Genomic DNA, 18153 nt, shown 5'->3' on the forward strand with positions numbered 1-18153 from the left:
GTCTACTTCATTCGATTTGCATAATTGGTTTTTGGAACGCTGAGACTTTGTGCCCATACAAACTCCTTCCATATCATTAGATACAACGGTTGCGGGTGCGTATATAATGTCCCTTTGTCCATCTAGGATGGAAGCCATAAATATTCCTGCCAGTGTAAAAGACTGATAGCCGGTTTATTCCGCCCGATCATCCTGATGCGATGATACTTCAACTCGAAGCAGAAGCCGAATGCCCCGCAGCAGCCAACTGCTCAGGCGTAACATCCCCCACAGCCAAAGACTCCGCAAGCTGAATGCGCTCCTCAACAGTAAGGTCACTCTGCGCTTTGCCAACACGGATGAAAACCAGCAACACAATCGCAACGCCCGAGCACGCAACGCCAAACCAGAACGCAGCCTTGTAGCTCCGCTTCTCACCGAGATCGTCCGTCTGCGAGACGACCGTATCCGCCAAGCCCAGGAAAAAGCTGATACCGACAAACACGATCGTGTTGATGATTGCGCCTGCCACGCCCTGTCGGCTCTGGGGAAGGTTCGTCGTGATGAAGATGTTTGAGACGCTGTAGCCGATGTCCACGCCGACGGTTGCGGCGATCATGGCAGGGAACACGTACGCCCAGTAGTTGGGGTTGTCGGGGATGATGGCAAACAGCAGCATGGAGACCAGATAGCCCGCGCCGGAGATCAGCAGCAACAGTTTGCCGGGGAGGTGGTGGAGTGTGAAGCCGCCGACTGTGGCGAGGATCACGCCGCCGGCTGCCATGGGGGCGAACCACGCTGCGGAGATGAGCGAGTCGTGGCCGAGGATGTCTTGGATGCTGAGCGGATAAGGTTAGGGCTAGCTTCATGGTGTGAGGGGGACATACTAGAAACTCGCATAAAAGAGATAGATCCCAAAGACACCATACGAGAACGACAGCGCCACGAACAGCGGACTCATGGACTTGACCTTGAACACATCAAACGGCAACAACGGCTCAGTCGCAACCCACCCCTCCACGTAGAACGCCGCGGCCAGCAACGCAATCCCGACCAAAAACGTAACAAGCACATACGGCGTCCTCCACCCATCGGGCGCATGCGAGCCCTCCGTAATAGCGAACACCAGCAAAATCAACCCCGGCACAATCGTACCACACCACCAATCCATCTTCAGATCGGCCGTATGCCTCGGCAACCGAATCATGGGCATACTAACCAGCGAAATAACCAGGACAACAAGCACAATCATACACCCGATATAAAAGTACCACCTCCAACTCAAATAGTGGCCCGAAAGCCCACTAACACAGATCCCCCCATAGAACCCCACCGGCGAAAACGCCCCGTACAGGCTGAAAACCAGGTTCTTGCGCGGCCCGGGCCGGTATATACTCCCAATCAGCATGATGCCGGCAGGCAGGAACGCAGCGGGCCCGAGACCCTGCAGGGCGCGACACACGATCAGCATGGTGTAGTTTGTGCTCCAGCCGGCGATAAAGCTCCAGACGACGAACCAGATCAGGCCGATGTTGAAGAGCAGGCGGGGGCCGTGGATGTCGGCGGTGCGGGCGACGGGGAGGAGGCAGGCGCCTGTTACGAGGGAGAAGACGCTTGCGGGCCAGGTTTGGGCGTGGGCGGGGATGGATAGCGCTGTTGTTATGTGCGGGAGGAGGTTGTTGAAGCCGCTGACGAAGTATTCCTAGCCGAATGGATAACTTGTGAGTGTGTGCCGATGTGAATGGGTGGAGGACGTACGGCTAGAAGCTCCGAGGCAATCAGCGAAGAGCAGAAGCCGAGTTCAACCCAGATGTTGGGGAAGATGTCTGGGCGTTCGCGGCCCAGTCGCTCCAGGCTCTTCTTGTCGAGCAGGAACGGCGGGAGGGAGTCGTTGGAGGTCGCCGGGTCATTGAGGTTAGATCTCGGTCTCTCTTTTTCGAGCCCGAGGGAGGCCTCTAGGCTGGCCTGGCGGTTATCGTCGAATTGGATGCTGGTGGCCATTGTAGCGGCTTCATATGGATATACTTCTGCGGTGCAGGTACATACCGGACATTGAGACAGCCGGGATAAAATCGGACAAAAGCTGCGCTGGATATGTGCGGCTGCCTGCCCTTATACATCAGCAATGCCCTTCTGAAACCGGCGTTCTCGTCGAATTTTCAGGAGCTTGCGTACTGCGATGATGTGATGTATACAGACCAGAAATTGGACATTGGTTGATGCCCCCACTGCACCCTGTCTATAAGTCCTGCACTAAACACAGCCCTAAACCCTTTGAAGCAGCCAAGCCTCACGCTCTGCTGACAAATTACACCTAGAGCCATTTCGTCAGCGGTGCATTTTATTCTCGTCCTCCCCACGTGCATTGGGTTTTCGTCAGGGATTTCTGGATAATCGTCGACTGATTTTCTGGTTCCCGTTGCTCCGCGGGCCGTAGCCGTGCATTCGGTACTGGTAGGCAGCGCTTTGTCCAATCCAGTCGGCTGAGGAATCGATCGAAGCTCTTGGCCCTAGGTATAGGGTGCTATTGCGTCTCGGCCCGATGGGGACCCCCTCCAAAGCTTGTCATAATTGTCGACGCCGCCGGTGGAAGTGTGATCGGGCTGTTCCCGCTTGCAGGAAATGTTCTATCACGAGTCAGGAATGCTTGGGCTATGGCAAGCTCTTTGTGTGGAACCAGGGTGTGGCGAGTCGGGGGAAGATGATGGGGAAGACATTCCCTGCGCCTGCAGGTGCTTCGGATGCTGGAAAGATTCGAGAGTCCGGTGTATCTTCTGGCTCAGCGGGAAGTATTCTCCAGGTCCCGAGTGATGTGTTCGTCTGTGATCAACCCCTTGTGTCTATCCCTGGCCCGCTCCTTGACCCGTTATACCAGAGTCTGGATGAGACATCAAGACGGTATCTCTTTCACTGTATGTATTCCACCGAGTATGAACATTGGATGTCTCTGTAATGCCCACGTTCCAGTTGCAACAAGCGTCTGCAGCGACCTGGTCATCGCCGCCAACGACCTCAACCCCTTCCACCGTCTCGTCCCCCTGTGCCGGGACTATCCCATCCTCCGACATGCCATCGACGCAGCAGGCGCCTTGCATGTTTCGTGCTTACACCGGCGCGCCATCAATCCTGAGTCTGAGCACTTATTCCAGGTTCAGCGGCTACCATCTCCACGCCAGACCGACGCCTCATCCCGCGCGCTCGTAGATGCTCTCTCCGCGAAGCACAAGGCCCTTGTTCTCCTGCGTCAAGCTCTTGAAGATATCCACCATGTCGATCTCGACCTCATAACAACAGTCGTCCACCTCTTCATCATATTCGAGCTCATGAGCCCAGGCGGCGATGAATGGCGCGCCCATGTCCAAGGCGCCCTGCGCCTGATCAGCTATCTCCAAACCCTCGAGCCCCGTGATGCCTCCCCGGCTGCACTGATCCGCGATACCATCACCTCGGACTGTCTAACGTGAGCCCTACCCTACCCATCAGTTCACCTCTAGACTGAAACGAAATGCAGGTGGTACATCCTCGGCTCAACCCTCACGAACACGCGCACCCTCTCCAACCCCTTCCTCTTCCCCGGCGACATCACGGCCTCCCTCATCCGCGCCGAAACAACAAGCTACATCTCCCTCCCGACGGTGCTTCTACACACCCTCTTCAAAGCCTGCGAGCTGTCGAACATCGTCTCCAGGACGATGCACACCGGCTCCCAAGGACAGGCACCAGACTCCACGCCCCTCCTAGCACAAGCACACACCCTCCTCTCCACAACGCGATCCTTCAACGCGCACTCGTGGGCCCTATCCGTCGAAGGTTCAAGCAGCCCCAGCCCCGACTCCAGTCGAACCCTAAGCCGCACACACACAGCGCTCGCACACCAAAACGCAGTGCTGATCTACATCACCCAAATCATCAACAATATACCTTCGCCCGAAACAATACGCGGCGAGGACCCAGAGCGCCTCGTCACGAACATCATCACCCATCTGAGTCTAGTCAGTAGCGTAGACCCGGTCTTCGTCGCGACGACCTGGCCGACGTTTATTGCGGGCGCGGAGACCGATAACCCCGTTTACCGGAAATGGGCTGTTGATCGGCTGAGCGAGTTCTGGGATCTTATGCCGTGGGGGTATGTACGGACTGCGGTGGAGGTGATGAGGACGACGTGGGCGTTGAGGGATGAGCTGGGGGTTGCTGCAAATAGTCAACGGGGGAGGGAGAGGGCGAGTTGGATTGAGCAGTTGAAGGGGCTGGAGAGGTACTGGCTCATTGCATGATACGCATACCCCCCGTTTCTGAGATGCGCATAATGACGAAACTTGCTATGCAATGCATATATGACCTGTCTATATACAAAGCCAAAGCCCAAGCTTGCCCCTCCGCATTACCAAACCATTAGGATTAGGTACCATCATCAACACAGCAGTCATCAGCTATATACAGCACTCAAACCCGCCACCACCATCCTGCCAAAGACCCGGGACCAAAGATCCGCATCGCGGGATTTAAATCCCAGTAACCTGCTGGATAAAGTCCCTGAAATACGCCGGGCTCGAGTAAACACCAGGGTATCCCGCACGCGCACACCCATTGCCCCAGGAAGTAATACCGATAAGCACACCATCCGCAACAAACGGACCACCAGAGTCACCCTGGCACCCATCCTTGCCGCCCTCCTCCTCACCCGCACAGACCATGGACGCCGTGATATCATTGAAGCCCGCATAGTCACTGCTGCACTGACTGGTACTCACAACCGGCACATCGACATACTGCAAGTTGGGACTAACATTGCCTCCCTCACGGAGCGCGCCCCAACCCGTCGCCGTCCCGATCGTCCCCGCCGCCGGAAGCGCAGACGAACTCGGCAGATCAATCGCCGCAATCCCGCTCCCAAAGACCAGATCCTCGCTCAGCTCCAGGATCGAAATGTCGTTGTCGATCGTGGCAGAGTCGTACTGCGGGTGCACGGTGATCGAGGAAACCCCGACGACGGTCCCGCCGCGCGCATGGTACGTCGACCCGGCGCGGATAGAGAGGGAGCGGGCTGAGGCGCCGTCGGCGCAGTGGCCGGCTGTCACGATGTAGCGGGGCGAGATGATGGAGCCGCCGCAGATGAGGGAGCCGGATTGGAGCAGGGCGATTTGGTAGGGGTAGTCGGTGATTTCGGCGTCGTCGCCGCCGACGATGAGTTTTTCGGCGAGGGCTGTGGAGAGGAGGGAGAGGAGGGCGGTTGAGAGGGCTGCGGTCTTCATGGCGGTCTTCTCTTGCTGGGGCTTCTTCCGATTGCTTTGAGGGGTGCTGGGTTGGATGGGTGGGATGGATGAAGGAGGTACAGGGTGCGATGTTTGAGGGTTTATATACCTCTCGTCCACTGTAGTAAGGTCGGCGCGTGCGCAATCCACATGCCCTGCCCTCCCTCCAGATTGACCCGCCTGAGCCTGGGTTACATCCGGGCAGACGAGTGACAAGGACGATAGCCTCATAGGCTGGACATCTGGGTATGGTGGAAGATCACCAAGGCGGGCAGTGCATCTGATAGGGCGCTTGATAAGGATCAGGGGGATGCAGGCGCTAAGGACAGCGCCTTTGCAGATCGCGGGAGACCTGCCCAATTGGCCCTAGCATGGGGAGGGACATTCTGGATACGCTGTTCTGATTGGACACTCATTACTCTACCCCAGATCGTTGCCCGTTGCGTGTATCGAATTTTATAGGGCGCCCGGCGTTCCCCGGTTGGCCCTGGAATTTACCCACTTGACCTCTGAGAGAGCGATGGCAACGGTCTGGACAGACGAGAGGACAGACAGGGACAGGGTCTGGATGCCTATCATCTGCCCGGCTGCAGATTACGTGTCTGTGCGACTCGCCACAGAAAGCTTGCGCCCTAGGGAGTCAGTTGGGTCAACTCCAACTCCCAAGCAGGGTCTGCAAATAAATGTCCGATAAGCAGGTCCTCCCCCCTGCAGGCACTCAATCCGCAACACCTGCTGCTCCATGCATGCACAGCCATCTATCCATCCATCCAGGGTTCTATCGGGCGCACCCGCTCTTCCAGATTCGACTCAGCTCTCCGCCCATCGTTACATTGCCCCCAATCTCCTCTCCTGATAAGCGGCCCCAGGCTTGTCCCTGAAGAGTCGATCATCCTGCCGATCCATCTCGCCAAGATCTGCTGGGGCTTGTCGGAAATCCGATGTTGCATCATTTCGCCCCAGCTGCGCTTCTTCAGCTTCCATTCTCCAACTGCCAAGCGCGCGATCGTCGCATGTTCCTGGCCGCGTTGTTATCCGGGCTGCCTCATTTGCTGTGCGCCAGATTGCTGAGTTGCATGCATGATCTTAACCGCTGCTCTGGTCGTCTGATTTGTCGTGTGTCGCCTTGGCCTACTTATGCGGTGTAACGGTCATTTGAGTGGTCCGGGGTTCGGCCGGCTGAGCTGGAGGGATTGGCAGGTGAGAACGGAGTATGCAGAGGAAATTGGGAAGTTCCGGCAGATAGGTGTCTCGGACTTCACTGGAATGAATGGCATGATGTGATGCTGCATCCAATCCACTGCCATAATGCCTCACCTGCTGGAGGAGATAGGAAAATCCAGGTCCAGGGTTGAGACAATAGTACCAGTGTCTTCCTGATTTCCAGGCTGGAGACACAGGATTGTAGCCACTGCCCAGTAATACCATTGTCAAATGGGACATGATCCTCTATGCCTGCCTTCCAAAACCCAAGCACTTGGGCGGATACCATTTCATGTTGCGAGGTCCCTGGCAGGTTCTTCTTTGAGCCTTTGCCTGCGGTTTGCGCTTGAGCAAAGCACCTTACATGGCATAAGACAATGACTTCTTCCATCATCCCAGGTTGCTGAGCTGCCCAGATCCTTGGTCGAACTGCTGTTTTTGCTTCGACACACCTATTTGTGAATATATCATGTCCGCCCCCAAGTGCCATAGAGCTACTCTTCCCCTCTAGCTACACTGCATCTGCAAGTGACTGCATATCGCTACATGATCATGTTCGCAATTAAAGGATTGGTAAACGTATCGCGGTTTGATGACAATCTGGACCCTGGGGCGTTCTGGCCGGTCGCACTCGCCCCCTATGATGGGCGTCATGTACTACACAGCCATCCGGATGTGTTTCACGGTTGCGCGGCAGGTGATACACAGCATCTGCATCTCACCTCAGTTGTCTGAGCTTGATCTCATTATAGCCCATCGCTAGCGCTGACAGCTCGGGGTCTGAGCGACTCTAGATCACCGCCCAGATCGATGCAGGGTGAGGAGGTCACGGCCGTAGGCTTATCAGAAATGTGTGTCTATGCTCGTGGATGGAAGACCTGGCATGCAACGTGATGTCACGATAGAAAAGGTCAGTACGGCCAGTAAGCCTCTCCCAGCCCTTCACCTCGAAGATCAAGGCCATCTTCAGAAAGACGGGACAGTTCCTGCTAACGTGTCCCACGGAGCCATGCAGTCATATACAGAGCCAAAAAGCTGATCAGCCTGCAACGACATGAAATCGTCGACCTCGCTTGCAAAGTGTCCACGGATGCTCGGATTTGCATCCTGCTGATGGGCATACCAAGTATTCCCGGTTGGCGCTGTTTCAGCCCGTGGGAGAAGCAGTGATGACCCGGGTTGACTGTGTATTTCGGTGATTGGAGGCAGCCGCTCAAGGGTTTTCTCCTTCGGCACTTCAGGTTCAGGATGAACGTGGGGAGGAAACAAGGTAGGCCCGAATGTAGAGGTGGAGTTGCTCGCAGCACAGAACTGAGTGAAATCCAGGATTCGAAAGAACCCAGAGATATCCACGCTGACTTTGCTCGCATCAGGATTTCCGATATTTGTCCGGTAGAGCTCTGATGTTCTTGCCATGAGCTGCTGTAGGTTCTCTGCCTGTATACAGACATGATGACATTAGCTGTGAGCAGTGACGGTGTTTGCTAGGGTTTACCTACCACGTTCTGCATGTACGGCCACCGGTCGCTTAGGCTTTGCACAAACCCCACGCACCGTGTAAAGTTCTGTTGCCTCCTTGCCGCAGTTTGTTCTCCCTCGACAAAGTATTGGTGTAACTCGATTGTGGCCAGGGCAGCTGCACAGTACCCAAAAAGTGGATCCGAGATATAGAAGTTCCTAGTCTCTAGGAACTCTATGAAATGCATGAGCCAGGAGGTGTGATGCAAGCGGGCAAAGGTGGCTTGCTGCAGAAAGACCTCAGAGACATCGCGATTGCCTTGGATCTGGAGCATGATAAGGATGGGATGGTTCAAGATGCAGAGTGTTGTGTGGTAGAGGAAGCGACTCAGAAGCCAAGGCGCCCAGTAATCTCGTGAACAATTTAGCTCCTCCGAGTCGACCTTTGATAAATGAATGAAGCGGTATCGGTGAGCTGGAGGGAGGTTGTCGCCCAGGTTCATCACCAGCTCCAGAGTCGAGGAATATTGTGATGACTTGTGCCATGGAGGGATCCTTTCAGGAGACCCATCCGCTGCACCGCCGCGATTCCAGACATAGCACTGTGCCATGGACCAGACTTCGCTGAGCTGAACGACGATGGAACAGATGCCGTGCTCTTGCGTTGGTACTTTCGAGAAAGCCACCGTTTGGCCTTCGGGGTTGAGCGCACCAGATGGGGGTGATGGAGCGCTTGCAGGGAACTGAGGCTTCAAACGCCTCAAAACAAGTGGGAGCGGACCTGGAAGGGACTCGCCGATGATGTGATGAAGGAGGACAATGCTCCAGTAGCAGCGCCGTCGCTCCTCGACTGTATGCTCATCCCAAACGCTCTGTCCGTGGAGCTCTCTGTCCAACTGCGCCGATCGGGCAAGTGTCATGGCAAGCGCTGAATGGACGCGGCACTGGATGATATTTCCTTCTGCCAACACTGTTAGGAAGCGGTTTTGTGTGAAGAATCAGGGAACGTACCATGCAGTTCAATCATTCCGAGTACGCATAATGTCTGCAACGTTGATAGCTCTATACGACCATTTGCGATGCTAGACATGGTCAACCGGTGTGCTTCCTGCTTACAGTCGTCCACGGGCGGAAGGTGCCCATGCCAGGCTGCTGGGCTTGAATGGTCTAAGAATCGGTGTGCCATTGCCAACACGCTGAACACGACCTCAAACGGTCGATTGGGGAAGGACGAGACAAACGTTCGTGGATCGAATAGGGGAAGTGGTTGAGAGTCACAGTACCGAAGGAAAGTCTCTGCCACCCGGACAGCACCCGCCCATGAACGAACAATCGGTCTGGACTTTTGCACTGGTGCATTGGTCGTAAGGCCATTTGATGGAGGAGTGCGGCCTGTACTGCGCGGAGAACCGCTTGAGATGGGGCTGATAATGCTGGGTCGCAACTCGGTCGGTCGGCGTGCGGTTGATGCCGAAGATGACTGCGACGTGCTTTCGAGAGAGCCATCCTTCAAGCCGGTTAGTAGGCTCGTGAGGGTGTGCTCCATGATATTCAGTCGCTGGTGCTGCCCAAGAGTCAGCTAGCTGAGAGCAACAAACGGCACGCTAGAGGGGGTACCAAATCGCTTTGGACGTCATCAAGGGCCTCTCCATGGCTTGACGAAGGGCTTCCTTGTTGACCCAGCACTTGGTTCTCCATCGAGAATCCTGTGAGACGTTCTAGCTTATAATAGCAATTGTGGCCCAGCCGTCGGCACATCGAACACATGGGTCGTTTACCACAACATTTCGACTTTTTGCGGCTGTCACTGTACATTAGAAGGAATACACTCAATGCTGAAGAGAGATGGATGGAGAGATCTACCGGCATGGTTCGCAAGCCTGCCGAGTGCGTTTGCGCGGTTGTCCGCTGTTTGTCGTCCGGGATTCTTGGTCGGTCATTGACATCAGTATCTGGGCAAGTTTCCAGGGCTACATGTGCATCAGGGGATGGAAGGATGAAGGGGAGACAACGCGGGAAGGGACGCTGGATCCAAAATCAGACGGAGCACTGCGCTGAATATCTCCAAGGAAAGTGCGATCCACTGCGGCAGGCAAAGATCCCCTTGACCAGTACGGCCATCTTCAGCGCTCGACACTCTATCATTACGCCAAGTCCAAGACCTAAGCTTTCGAGATCCACTCCAGCAGAAATGGGAGCGATGATATGTTTATAGCCAATGGCAATGGCGTGGGCTATCATGCCACCGATAGCCCTTCCGTATCCGACGGAGGGCATCCGGCCACGGTGGAGCATGAGTGATAACGCTCGGGAAGCCATCCGAGGAGATACCAGGGTACATCAGTCACAGTATATCGTTGTGTAGATGGGTGTTGAGGATATGGAGGCAAATGGCCTTGGTCGTGACCCGGGAGCGCCTCGGATGTCTTGCATAGATGTTTGGACACCAGCTCGTCACAATATAGTGTCTCATGCGGTCTAACAGACTGTCCTGTTCCTTGAAGGGAGCCGGATGAGTTCCGGTCCATCCGGGCCATGTAAATTGTCTCTGTGGCTCTGCTGTGGGACGACAATGATGAGAAGAAACTACAGAGAACAAAGATATATATATCTACGTCGTAGGGATGACCAGCCACTGGGAGAATTCGTCTCATCCGATGCCGAATTGAAGAATAATACACAACAATCCTCAGCGGTATTAGAACCCATTCAGCAATGGCCATCAACAACGGCATCAAACAAGACCGGGTGTCCGTATTCGCGAACCTACAACATGCCCCTCCCGGGGGACCCTTTGCGCTGGCCGCCGAATATCAACATGATGAGAATCCCAACAAAGTCGACCTCGTTATTGGGGCCTACCGTGATGACAACGGCCAGCCCTGGCAGTTGCCGTCCGTGAAAGAGGTAAGCGAATATGAACTCAATATATCCACCACACACCTAGCCCGAGACTGATTATGGATCATTGTTCAGGCGAAGCGAAGGATGAACATCGAATCAATAGACCACGAATACCTGCCTCTCCGTGGAAACACGGACTTCCTAGACGCAGCTCGCACACTCGTCTTCGGACCAACGATCTCGCAAAATACCGTCCGGTCAATCGCATCAATCCAGACGGTATCCGGTACAGGAGCCAACAGCCTCATCGCCGCATTCCTGCAGCGACATGCCCAACCAACGAATATCTGGCTGCCGGATCCAACCTGGGCAAACCATGTTGATATCTGGCGAGAGAACGCACCCGATGTCAATGTTCGATGGTACCCATACTACGATGGGTATAATCGACGATTCAACCTGGACGGAACGATCAAGGCCCTCAGAACCGAAGCCCAAGAGCACGATGCCATTCTCCTGCACGCCTGCGCGCACAACCCAACTGGTCTCGATCCAAACCGCGAAGGATGGCGCGAGATAGCCGTGCTCTGTGAGGAGAAGAAACTGTTCATCGTATTCGACTTGGCTTACCAGGGCTTTGCATCTGGGGACCTAGACCGCGATGCATGGGCAATTCGCCATTTCGCTACACACCCCGATGTCGAGATGGCCGTTTGTCAGTCCTTTTCGAAGAACTTGGGACTTTATGGGGAGCGGACTGGTGCTCTCCACGTCATGGCATTGATAGAGTCGCCTTCCCCGTCAGCAGACTCAATTGAGAACCACCTCGTTGACCTTCAACGGGCACTTGTCTCAATGGCCCCTCGCCTTGGTTCCCAGATTGCTACGGAAGTTCTTACGAGTTCTGAATTGCATGCAATGTGGAGAGATGATCTTTTGACCATGAGTGGACGGATCAAGGCCATGCGGCAAGCTTTGTACGACGAGCTGGTTCGGCTCAAGACTCCAGGAGACTGGAGCCATATTGTGGAACAGACTGGGATGTTCTCGTACACAGGTCTCGGTTCGGATGATGTTGCGATGTTGAAGAAGAAGTACCATGTGTATATGTTGCCCTCGGGAAGGGCTTCGATATGTGGGCTTACGACTGGGAATGTTCGGTATACGGCTCAGGCGATTCATGAAGTGGTGACTAGGGGTCGAGTAGAGAACGATAGATAGTATAGCCCTGAAGACTTTGGGACTTGGTTTTCGTGTTTCTGGATAATAAATCGAGGATACGTCTAAGAATAGAATCTCATGCAGCCGGGCAATGATGGAAGTAGTACAAGTGCCCTGTGCCTCCCCGCGCAAATCATCATGATGCAATTCATTGAACTTATTAGCGGATATGTAGGTATGGTAGTTGGAAATGTATGATTGTTGTAGGGGTTTAGTCGATATAGTTGGGGAAGGACCAGGCCGGGCACCTGCCCACGTACCCCGACAGCGGAGAGTCCCCCCAATCCGTCTCGATTCTCGTTCCCCTTAGCTCGTGGTTCCCCCCTGGCCTTCCTACTGACTCTGTGCTCGTTCCCTACCGGACGGTAGGCAGGTCGAACACCTTGCCGGGGTTCATGATCCATCTGTGCAAGCTGTCAGCCATCAAATCGCAGGGATGATCCACAGGCCCGTCTTACTTTGGATCCAATGCCTGCTTGATTATTTTCATGACCTCTACCGTCTCAGTTCCGACTTCAGCCAATAATCCCTCCTGGACGTCTGTCAGTTCCCGCTTATGGGTCAAAGGGGTAAGTAATACGAACCATTTTACCAATCCCGATGGCGTGTTCTCCAGTGACCGTCCCCTCCATCTCGAGAGCACGGTCCATCATCCGGTGTGCAACCTCCTCCACAGCATGTTGCATCGCCGGGTCCCTGGGGTCGTACATGATTGCCTCGTGGAAGTTCCCATCCCCAACGTGGCCAACCACGCTGGAGAACACCCCCAAATGTTCGGCGTCTTGCTTGGACCGCTCAATAATCTTTGCCAGCCGGGATATCGGGACTGCCACATCGGTGGACCAGATGGCGTGCCCTTCGGGCTTGATGGATATCATGGTCCACAGCGCCTCTTTTCGTGCGGCCCAGATCCTTGCCTCCTCTTCATTGTTTGTCGCGAAGACATATCGTGAGGGTTCGAATGATTGGACCAGCCTTTCAACTCTAACCACGTCGGCGGCTATTGTTTCCTTGGATGGAGCCGCGAATTTGAGGAAGAGAGCGGGCGTCTCATCCCAGTTCATGGCTCGGACCTCTGCACTACCATGTTGATTGACGACGCGCATCTGGACATCGTCCATCAGTTCCATTGCGGCAAGCTGGATACCCGACCGAATGATCTTCGATGCCGCAGATGCAGCCTGGTTGATTGTGGGGAACGAGACAACAGCGACGCTCGTCTCCTTCGGAATAACAGCCAGCTTGAGCGTTATCTCGGTGACAATTCCAAGCGTCCCCTCTGCGCCAACAAAAAGTGAGGTCAGATTATATCCAGCGGACGTCTTCCGCGGTCTCCGTCGCGTCTTGATGACCCGCCCATCGGCGAGCACAGCAGTCACGTTAACCACCCAGTCCTTCATCGTGCCGTATCGGAATGCATTTGTTCCACTGCAGTTTGTCGAGACCATCCCACCGATAGTTGCGGTCGGCGATGGGTCGAGCGGCAGAAATAGGTTCTCGTGCTTGATCTCATTGTTCAGATCAACCCAGTTCACACCTGGTTGAACGACGACATCCATGTCTTCTGGGTGGAAAGCAACGATTCTATCCATCTGGGCCAAGTTGATCACGATGCCGCTGTAGGGCGAGGATGCATTCCCTTCGACGGAGGAGCCTGCCCCGTACGGAACAATGGGAACGTTGTGCTTGTAGCATATTGCAGCTGCTCTGGACACTTCCTCTGTACTCTTTGGATATACCACCGCCACGGCGCGCCCAGGCGAGTTACTCGTCGACCAATCCGAGTGGCCATGGGCTTCAATGTCGTCCTCGTCAAAGCTCACCGAGTCGTCGCCTAGGAGCTGGCTGATTTCTTGCGCGGCCTAGTCGCGGTCAGAGTTACGGTCAAGCGCAGTTCAAATAAAGTCTCACCTTAAGCATCACCTCTCTTTCGGGATATTGAATAGTGCGCAGCGCAGGACATTCATATGCAGATGATGAGTCGTCAATTTGCTGCATGAAATACCCCATTCCGAACGACACAACCGCGGCGCTGCTCAACAATATCGATAGCCTCAATCGATTCTGACTGGGCTCGATGCTATCAGAGAGTCCTCTTGCGGGGACCACACTCGAGATCTTGTGTACCGTTCCCCTTCGGAGAGAAACAATCCTGTAGAGGCGGGAGAATCGTGAAGGGCCGGACATGATGGATACGAATAGGGCGCAAAGACGAGCTGAATCTGGTCGAGCTCCTCAAGGGTGGTAGAGTTGTTCCCGTCGCAACAATGAAGCCACACGGGGGCTCTCTATCCCGCTGAGTCCCAATCGACAAGCTTATCGTTGGAGACCATCCCTGCCCTCGGATAGGGAACGGATGTGCCTCGAGCATCCGCCGGATGCTTATCATGCTTGAAAGGCCTGGGCCTGCTCCCCGAGTCCCCGCACCCTGGCGCCTTTCGATTGATCGAGCCAATGGGTAGCTCGGGCAAAGCATAGTTCCCGGGGAGTCGCAAACATGCAAAGGTTGTGGTATAGTTTTATCGGGGCAATCTGTCCTACGTATCACCAGGGCGTGGCAGAGATAGCAAGGGAGTACCTGGACCCTATAATTACGACCAGTCTTCCCGTCCGTGACACGCAATCTCCAGCCAGGCCGATCATTCATTATCACTATACCATGAGCCTCGAACTCCAAACTCAGGACAAGCCGTCCCCGGCGCGGTCCATCGACGATGAAACCAAACCCGGAGAAGTCGAGGCCATTTTCCTGCCGGATTGGTCTGAACAGGAGGAGCGTAAGGTCGTCAGACTGTATGTTCCTGTTCAATCTTACAAAAGCCTATTAACCTCGTATAGGATGGACTGCGTGCTCCTGCCCGTCCTCATCGCGGCCAACTTCATGGTGCAGATCGACCGCGGCAATCTGTCCAACAGCCTGACCTCGACAATCACACAGGACCTGAACATCTCAACGAACCAGGTCAATGTCGCGTCCCAAATCTTCCTTGTCGGGGTCGTCATATTCGAGCTCCCATCGAACATCCTCATGCAAATCGTACGCTCCCACCCCATTATCTAAATGAACCTGTCTAACCAACTCTGCTCTCTACAATAGTTCTCACCTCACCTCTGGCTCTCCGCCCAGATCTTCATATGGGGAACCATTGCCACCTTCGAGTCCTTCATCAAAACCTACGGCAGCCTGCTGGCAACGCGCTTCCTTCTTGGTCTCTTCGAGGCCGGATTTGAGCCAGGCGGCATGTACCTGTTGACCATGTGGTACAAACCTGACGAATACGCTCTTCGCATAGGGTACTACTACATGGGAAAGCTCCTGGCGAGTGCATTGTCGGGCCTGCTGGCTGCAGGAATCCTCAATCTTGCTGGTGTCGCCGGCTGGGGTGGGTGGAGGTGGCTTTGGCTGAGTATTTACCCTTGCCCGCTGTAACGGAAGATCAAAAGCTAACAACCACGCAGTCGAAGGGCTGATGACTATCTTCGTCGCATTCATCTTCTTCCTGCTCCTCCCCCGCAACATCCGAAACCCAATTCCCGTCGTTAGCTTCAACCGGTGGAGCTACTTTACCAAGCGACAGCGGCATATACTGCTTGCGCGTCTGGGCATGGGCCTTAATCACACCAGCTCTGCTAGTGAAGGGGAAAGCACCGCGCATCGCCGAGGAAAGGTCTCATTGAAGGAGCTGTTAGAGACCTTCAAGAACATCCGGCTGTGGTTCCATGTTGTCATTACGATGCTCTCTGCTTGCGCCTTGCACGGCTTGACGCTATACACGCCCACCATGATCAAGTCGTTCCATTTCAGCACCATTCACTCCAACGCGCTCACGTCTGTTGCTTACTTTGCGGCCATTGTTATGTGCGGGGCGTTGACTTGGTTAAGGTATGCCTTCGAGCCGGTGTATCGTATGAATGTTTTATTTCTGACATGGAATGATGGATAGCGACCGAACCCAGCAAAGAGGCCTCGTCACACTGCTGTCCGTCTCCTGGTCTTTGATTACCTGGGGTTGTCTGATGACAGTTGCCGGTTTGTCGAACAAATGGCACAAATATGTCATCCTGATTCTCGCCAACTTGTGCGGTGTGACCACCCAGTACGTCACTCCAATCCCAGCTATCCTTTTCCGATACCTCTGCTAATCATACTCCATGCTAGTGTCCTCAACACGTCCTGGCTCCTGAGCCATACAAAGTCCGACCAGGAGCGCGGAATCTCCAGCGCGTAAGATTGTTCACCTTACAATATCGCCACGGCGTGCTAATGATGAATGGTAGTGTGATGACAATCGCAGTCAATCTGGGTGGTCTTTCCGGCGGCCAGATATACCGGGAGGAATATGCGCCCACGTACCACCATAGCATTCAGACCATGACTATTGTCGGGGCTGCTGCTTGGGTCGTTACGGTTGCGCTGATCCTGCTGTACTACTTTACTGATCGGGAGCGGTGCACTGGGGTCGAGAGACACAATTTGCGTGTTGATCTGGACACTCGAGAAGGAGAGACGGCGGCCAAGTCATCCTGAATGCTTTGTTAAAACTGAGAAACGCTAGGTATGCATGGTGGTCAATTGCGGACATTGTGTGGCAATAAGCATATGGGGATAATATAGATTATGACTTCAATTACCGTGAGCCTAGGTATAGAATGCAGTGAATTTGGAAAAGTCCGTTCTTGATTATGGCGCCCGTGACCGGTTCACAGCCCCATATCAGCCACGACACCGCCTACTATTTCCGCATAGATTAATAGGTATGGACAATTAGGGATGTTATAATGTTGATATTTTCTCCAAAATGTCTGTCTGTTTGTAATATCCATGTTTTAAATGTTTGTTTGGATAAATATACACGTGACTAGGTAGGCTAAGCTAGTCCCTAAAAGGCTTAGATTTTTTTAAAACTACCTTTTTTAGATTAGTAGCTTACAGGCCCTAAAAAACTACTTTTTTTATAAAAGGTAGGGCGCCGATTAAACATACCCGGCCTAAAAATATTTATTAAGTTAACATAAAAGGGTCGAAATGTCGGATAGACATTTGTTATTTAACATCCCTAATGGACAAGAAAACGCTTGATAACCTTGCGGGTTAGTCAGCTTAGTGGCGCTAGGCGGTGATTTAATATTTACTTAATAGTAAATAACAAGGTAACTTTAACTAAAAATAACTTAATAAGTATAAATAATAAAAGGTCTAAATTTTAAAATATTTAAAAAATTAATTAAAATATTTTAAATAAGCTATATTTTAAAGCCCTAGCCTTATTATATTTAAAGTAATAAGTAAATAAATTTAAATAAGTATTTTTTAATAAGTAAAAAAAAAATTTATTAATAATTAACCTAAGGTATTTATAAGTTTAATATATCTTTTTATATTAAATTTAATAAAATTAATATAATACCAGAATAAAAAAAAGATATTAAAAAATAGTTTTAAATTTAAGTTATTTAATAAATTTAATGTATTTTATTAACCTTAGTAATTTTATAAAGTTATTAGCTAGTTATTTATTTATAAGGATTTATTATACTTTAATATTTTTAAAAAAAGATTTTTTTTAAAATTAATAATAATATATATTAATATATTATAACTTAGTAATAAAGTTAAGATTTTTTTTAATAAGTAATTAAATAATTTATTAATTATTATATAAAATTTTAAGATTTTACCCGGGATTAAACTTTAATTTATTAAAAAAAAATTTTTATTAAAATAAGTATTTACTTACTTTTAATATAGCTAAAAGTTTTACTTTAATTATAAAGGTAGTAATAATTTATTAATAACTTGCCTTTTAATTAATTAAATTATTAAATAATTTTATAATATAGCCTTTAAAGCTTTATTATTTATTTATATTAATATAAAATATATTAATAATAAAGGTAAGGTTATTTTTAGTCGCGTAGGTAATTATTTTAATATTTTTTTAAATATTATAGCAAGCATGGCGGTTTTAATAAAATATTAAATTACTTATTTTATAGCCTTAATATAGGCTCTTATTAAATTTATAAAATATTATACTAGCTTATTTATAGCCTTTAAGGCCTTAAGTTATATTTAAATAATTAAATAAAAAAAAAAACTAATAAGTTATTAATAAAGGTAAATATTTTATTTTCTTATATAATATTTATTAGGCGCTAGCTTAAGTTTAGCTTGTAATAATACCTTTAAATATTA

At 51.6% G+C, this 18153-nt stretch overlaps 7 protein-coding genes across 7 annotated transcripts; 3 read left to right on the forward strand and 4 right to left on the reverse strand.

The window, feature by feature from the left end:
* Nucleotides 1-208: 208 nt before the first annotated feature.
* DSM5745_05760 (uncharacterized protein) lies at nt 209-1980 on the reverse strand (the record flags this gene model as incomplete). Its single annotated transcript, XM_026747776.1, has 3 exons — nt 209-818; nt 867-1681; nt 1738-1980. The coding sequence occupies 3 exons, from the start codon at nt 1978-1980 to the stop codon at nt 209-211; spliced, it is 1668 nt and encodes a 555-aa protein (XP_026603608.1).
* A 700-nt stretch (nt 1981-2680) lies between these two features.
* DSM5745_05761 (uncharacterized protein) lies at nt 2681-3720 on the forward strand (the record flags this gene model as incomplete). Its single annotated transcript, XM_026747777.1, has 4 exons — nt 2681-2891; nt 2947-3439; nt 3491-3614; nt 3640-3720. The coding sequence occupies 4 exons, from the start codon at nt 2681-2683 to the stop codon at nt 3718-3720; spliced, it is 909 nt and encodes a 302-aa protein (XP_026603609.1).
* A 761-nt stretch (nt 3721-4481) lies between these two features.
* DSM5745_05762 (serine protease) lies at nt 4482-5810 on the reverse strand (the record flags this gene model as incomplete). Its single annotated transcript, XM_026747778.1, has 2 exons — nt 4482-5583; nt 5734-5810. The coding sequence occupies 2 exons, from the start codon at nt 5808-5810 to the stop codon at nt 4482-4484; spliced, it is 1179 nt and encodes a 392-aa protein (XP_026603610.1).
* Nucleotides 5811-7400: 1590 nt separating this feature from the next.
* On the reverse strand, nt 7401-9590 carry DSM5745_05763 (fungal specific transcription factor domain-containing protein; the record flags this gene model as incomplete). The annotated part of the gene is made up of 4 exons (XM_026747779.1): nt 7401-7871; nt 7934-8853; nt 8904-9456; nt 9510-9590. 4 exons carry the CDS (start codon nt 9588-9590, stop codon nt 7401-7403), a joined length of 2025 nt encoding a protein of 674 aa, XP_026603611.1.
* Nucleotides 9591-10607: 1017 nt separating this feature from the next.
* On the forward strand, nt 10608-11957 carry DSM5745_05764 (Aspartate aminotransferase; the record flags this gene model as incomplete). The annotated part of the gene is made up of 2 exons (XM_026747780.1): nt 10608-10799; nt 10869-11957. 2 exons carry the CDS (start codon nt 10608-10610, stop codon nt 11955-11957), a joined length of 1281 nt encoding a protein of 426 aa, XP_026603612.1.
* A 355-nt stretch (nt 11958-12312) lies between these two features.
* DSM5745_05765 (FAD-binding oxidoreductase) lies at nt 12313-14144 on the reverse strand (the record flags this gene model as incomplete). The annotated part of the gene is made up of 4 exons (XM_026747781.1): nt 12313-12361; nt 12416-12489; nt 12542-13819; nt 13869-14144. 4 exons carry the CDS (start codon nt 14142-14144, stop codon nt 12313-12315), a joined length of 1677 nt encoding a protein of 558 aa, XP_026603613.1.
* A 472-nt stretch (nt 14145-14616) lies between these two features.
* DSM5745_05766 (uncharacterized protein) lies at nt 14617-16485 on the forward strand (the record flags this gene model as incomplete). The annotated part of the gene is made up of 7 exons (XM_026747782.1): nt 14617-14750; nt 14796-14994; nt 15055-15340; nt 15417-15840; nt 15902-16054; nt 16117-16182; nt 16236-16485. 7 exons carry the CDS (start codon nt 14617-14619, stop codon nt 16483-16485), a joined length of 1512 nt encoding a protein of 503 aa, XP_026603614.1.
* Between the last annotated feature and the right edge of the window lie 1668 nt (nt 16486-18153).

This window comes from Aspergillus mulundensis, assembly GCF_003369625.1.
Source record: "Aspergillus mulundensis strain DSM 5745 chromosome Unknown scaffold_5, whole genome shotgun sequence".
Lineage (NCBI taxonomy): Eukaryota > Fungi > Ascomycota > Eurotiomycetes > Eurotiales > Aspergillaceae > Aspergillus > Aspergillus mulundensis.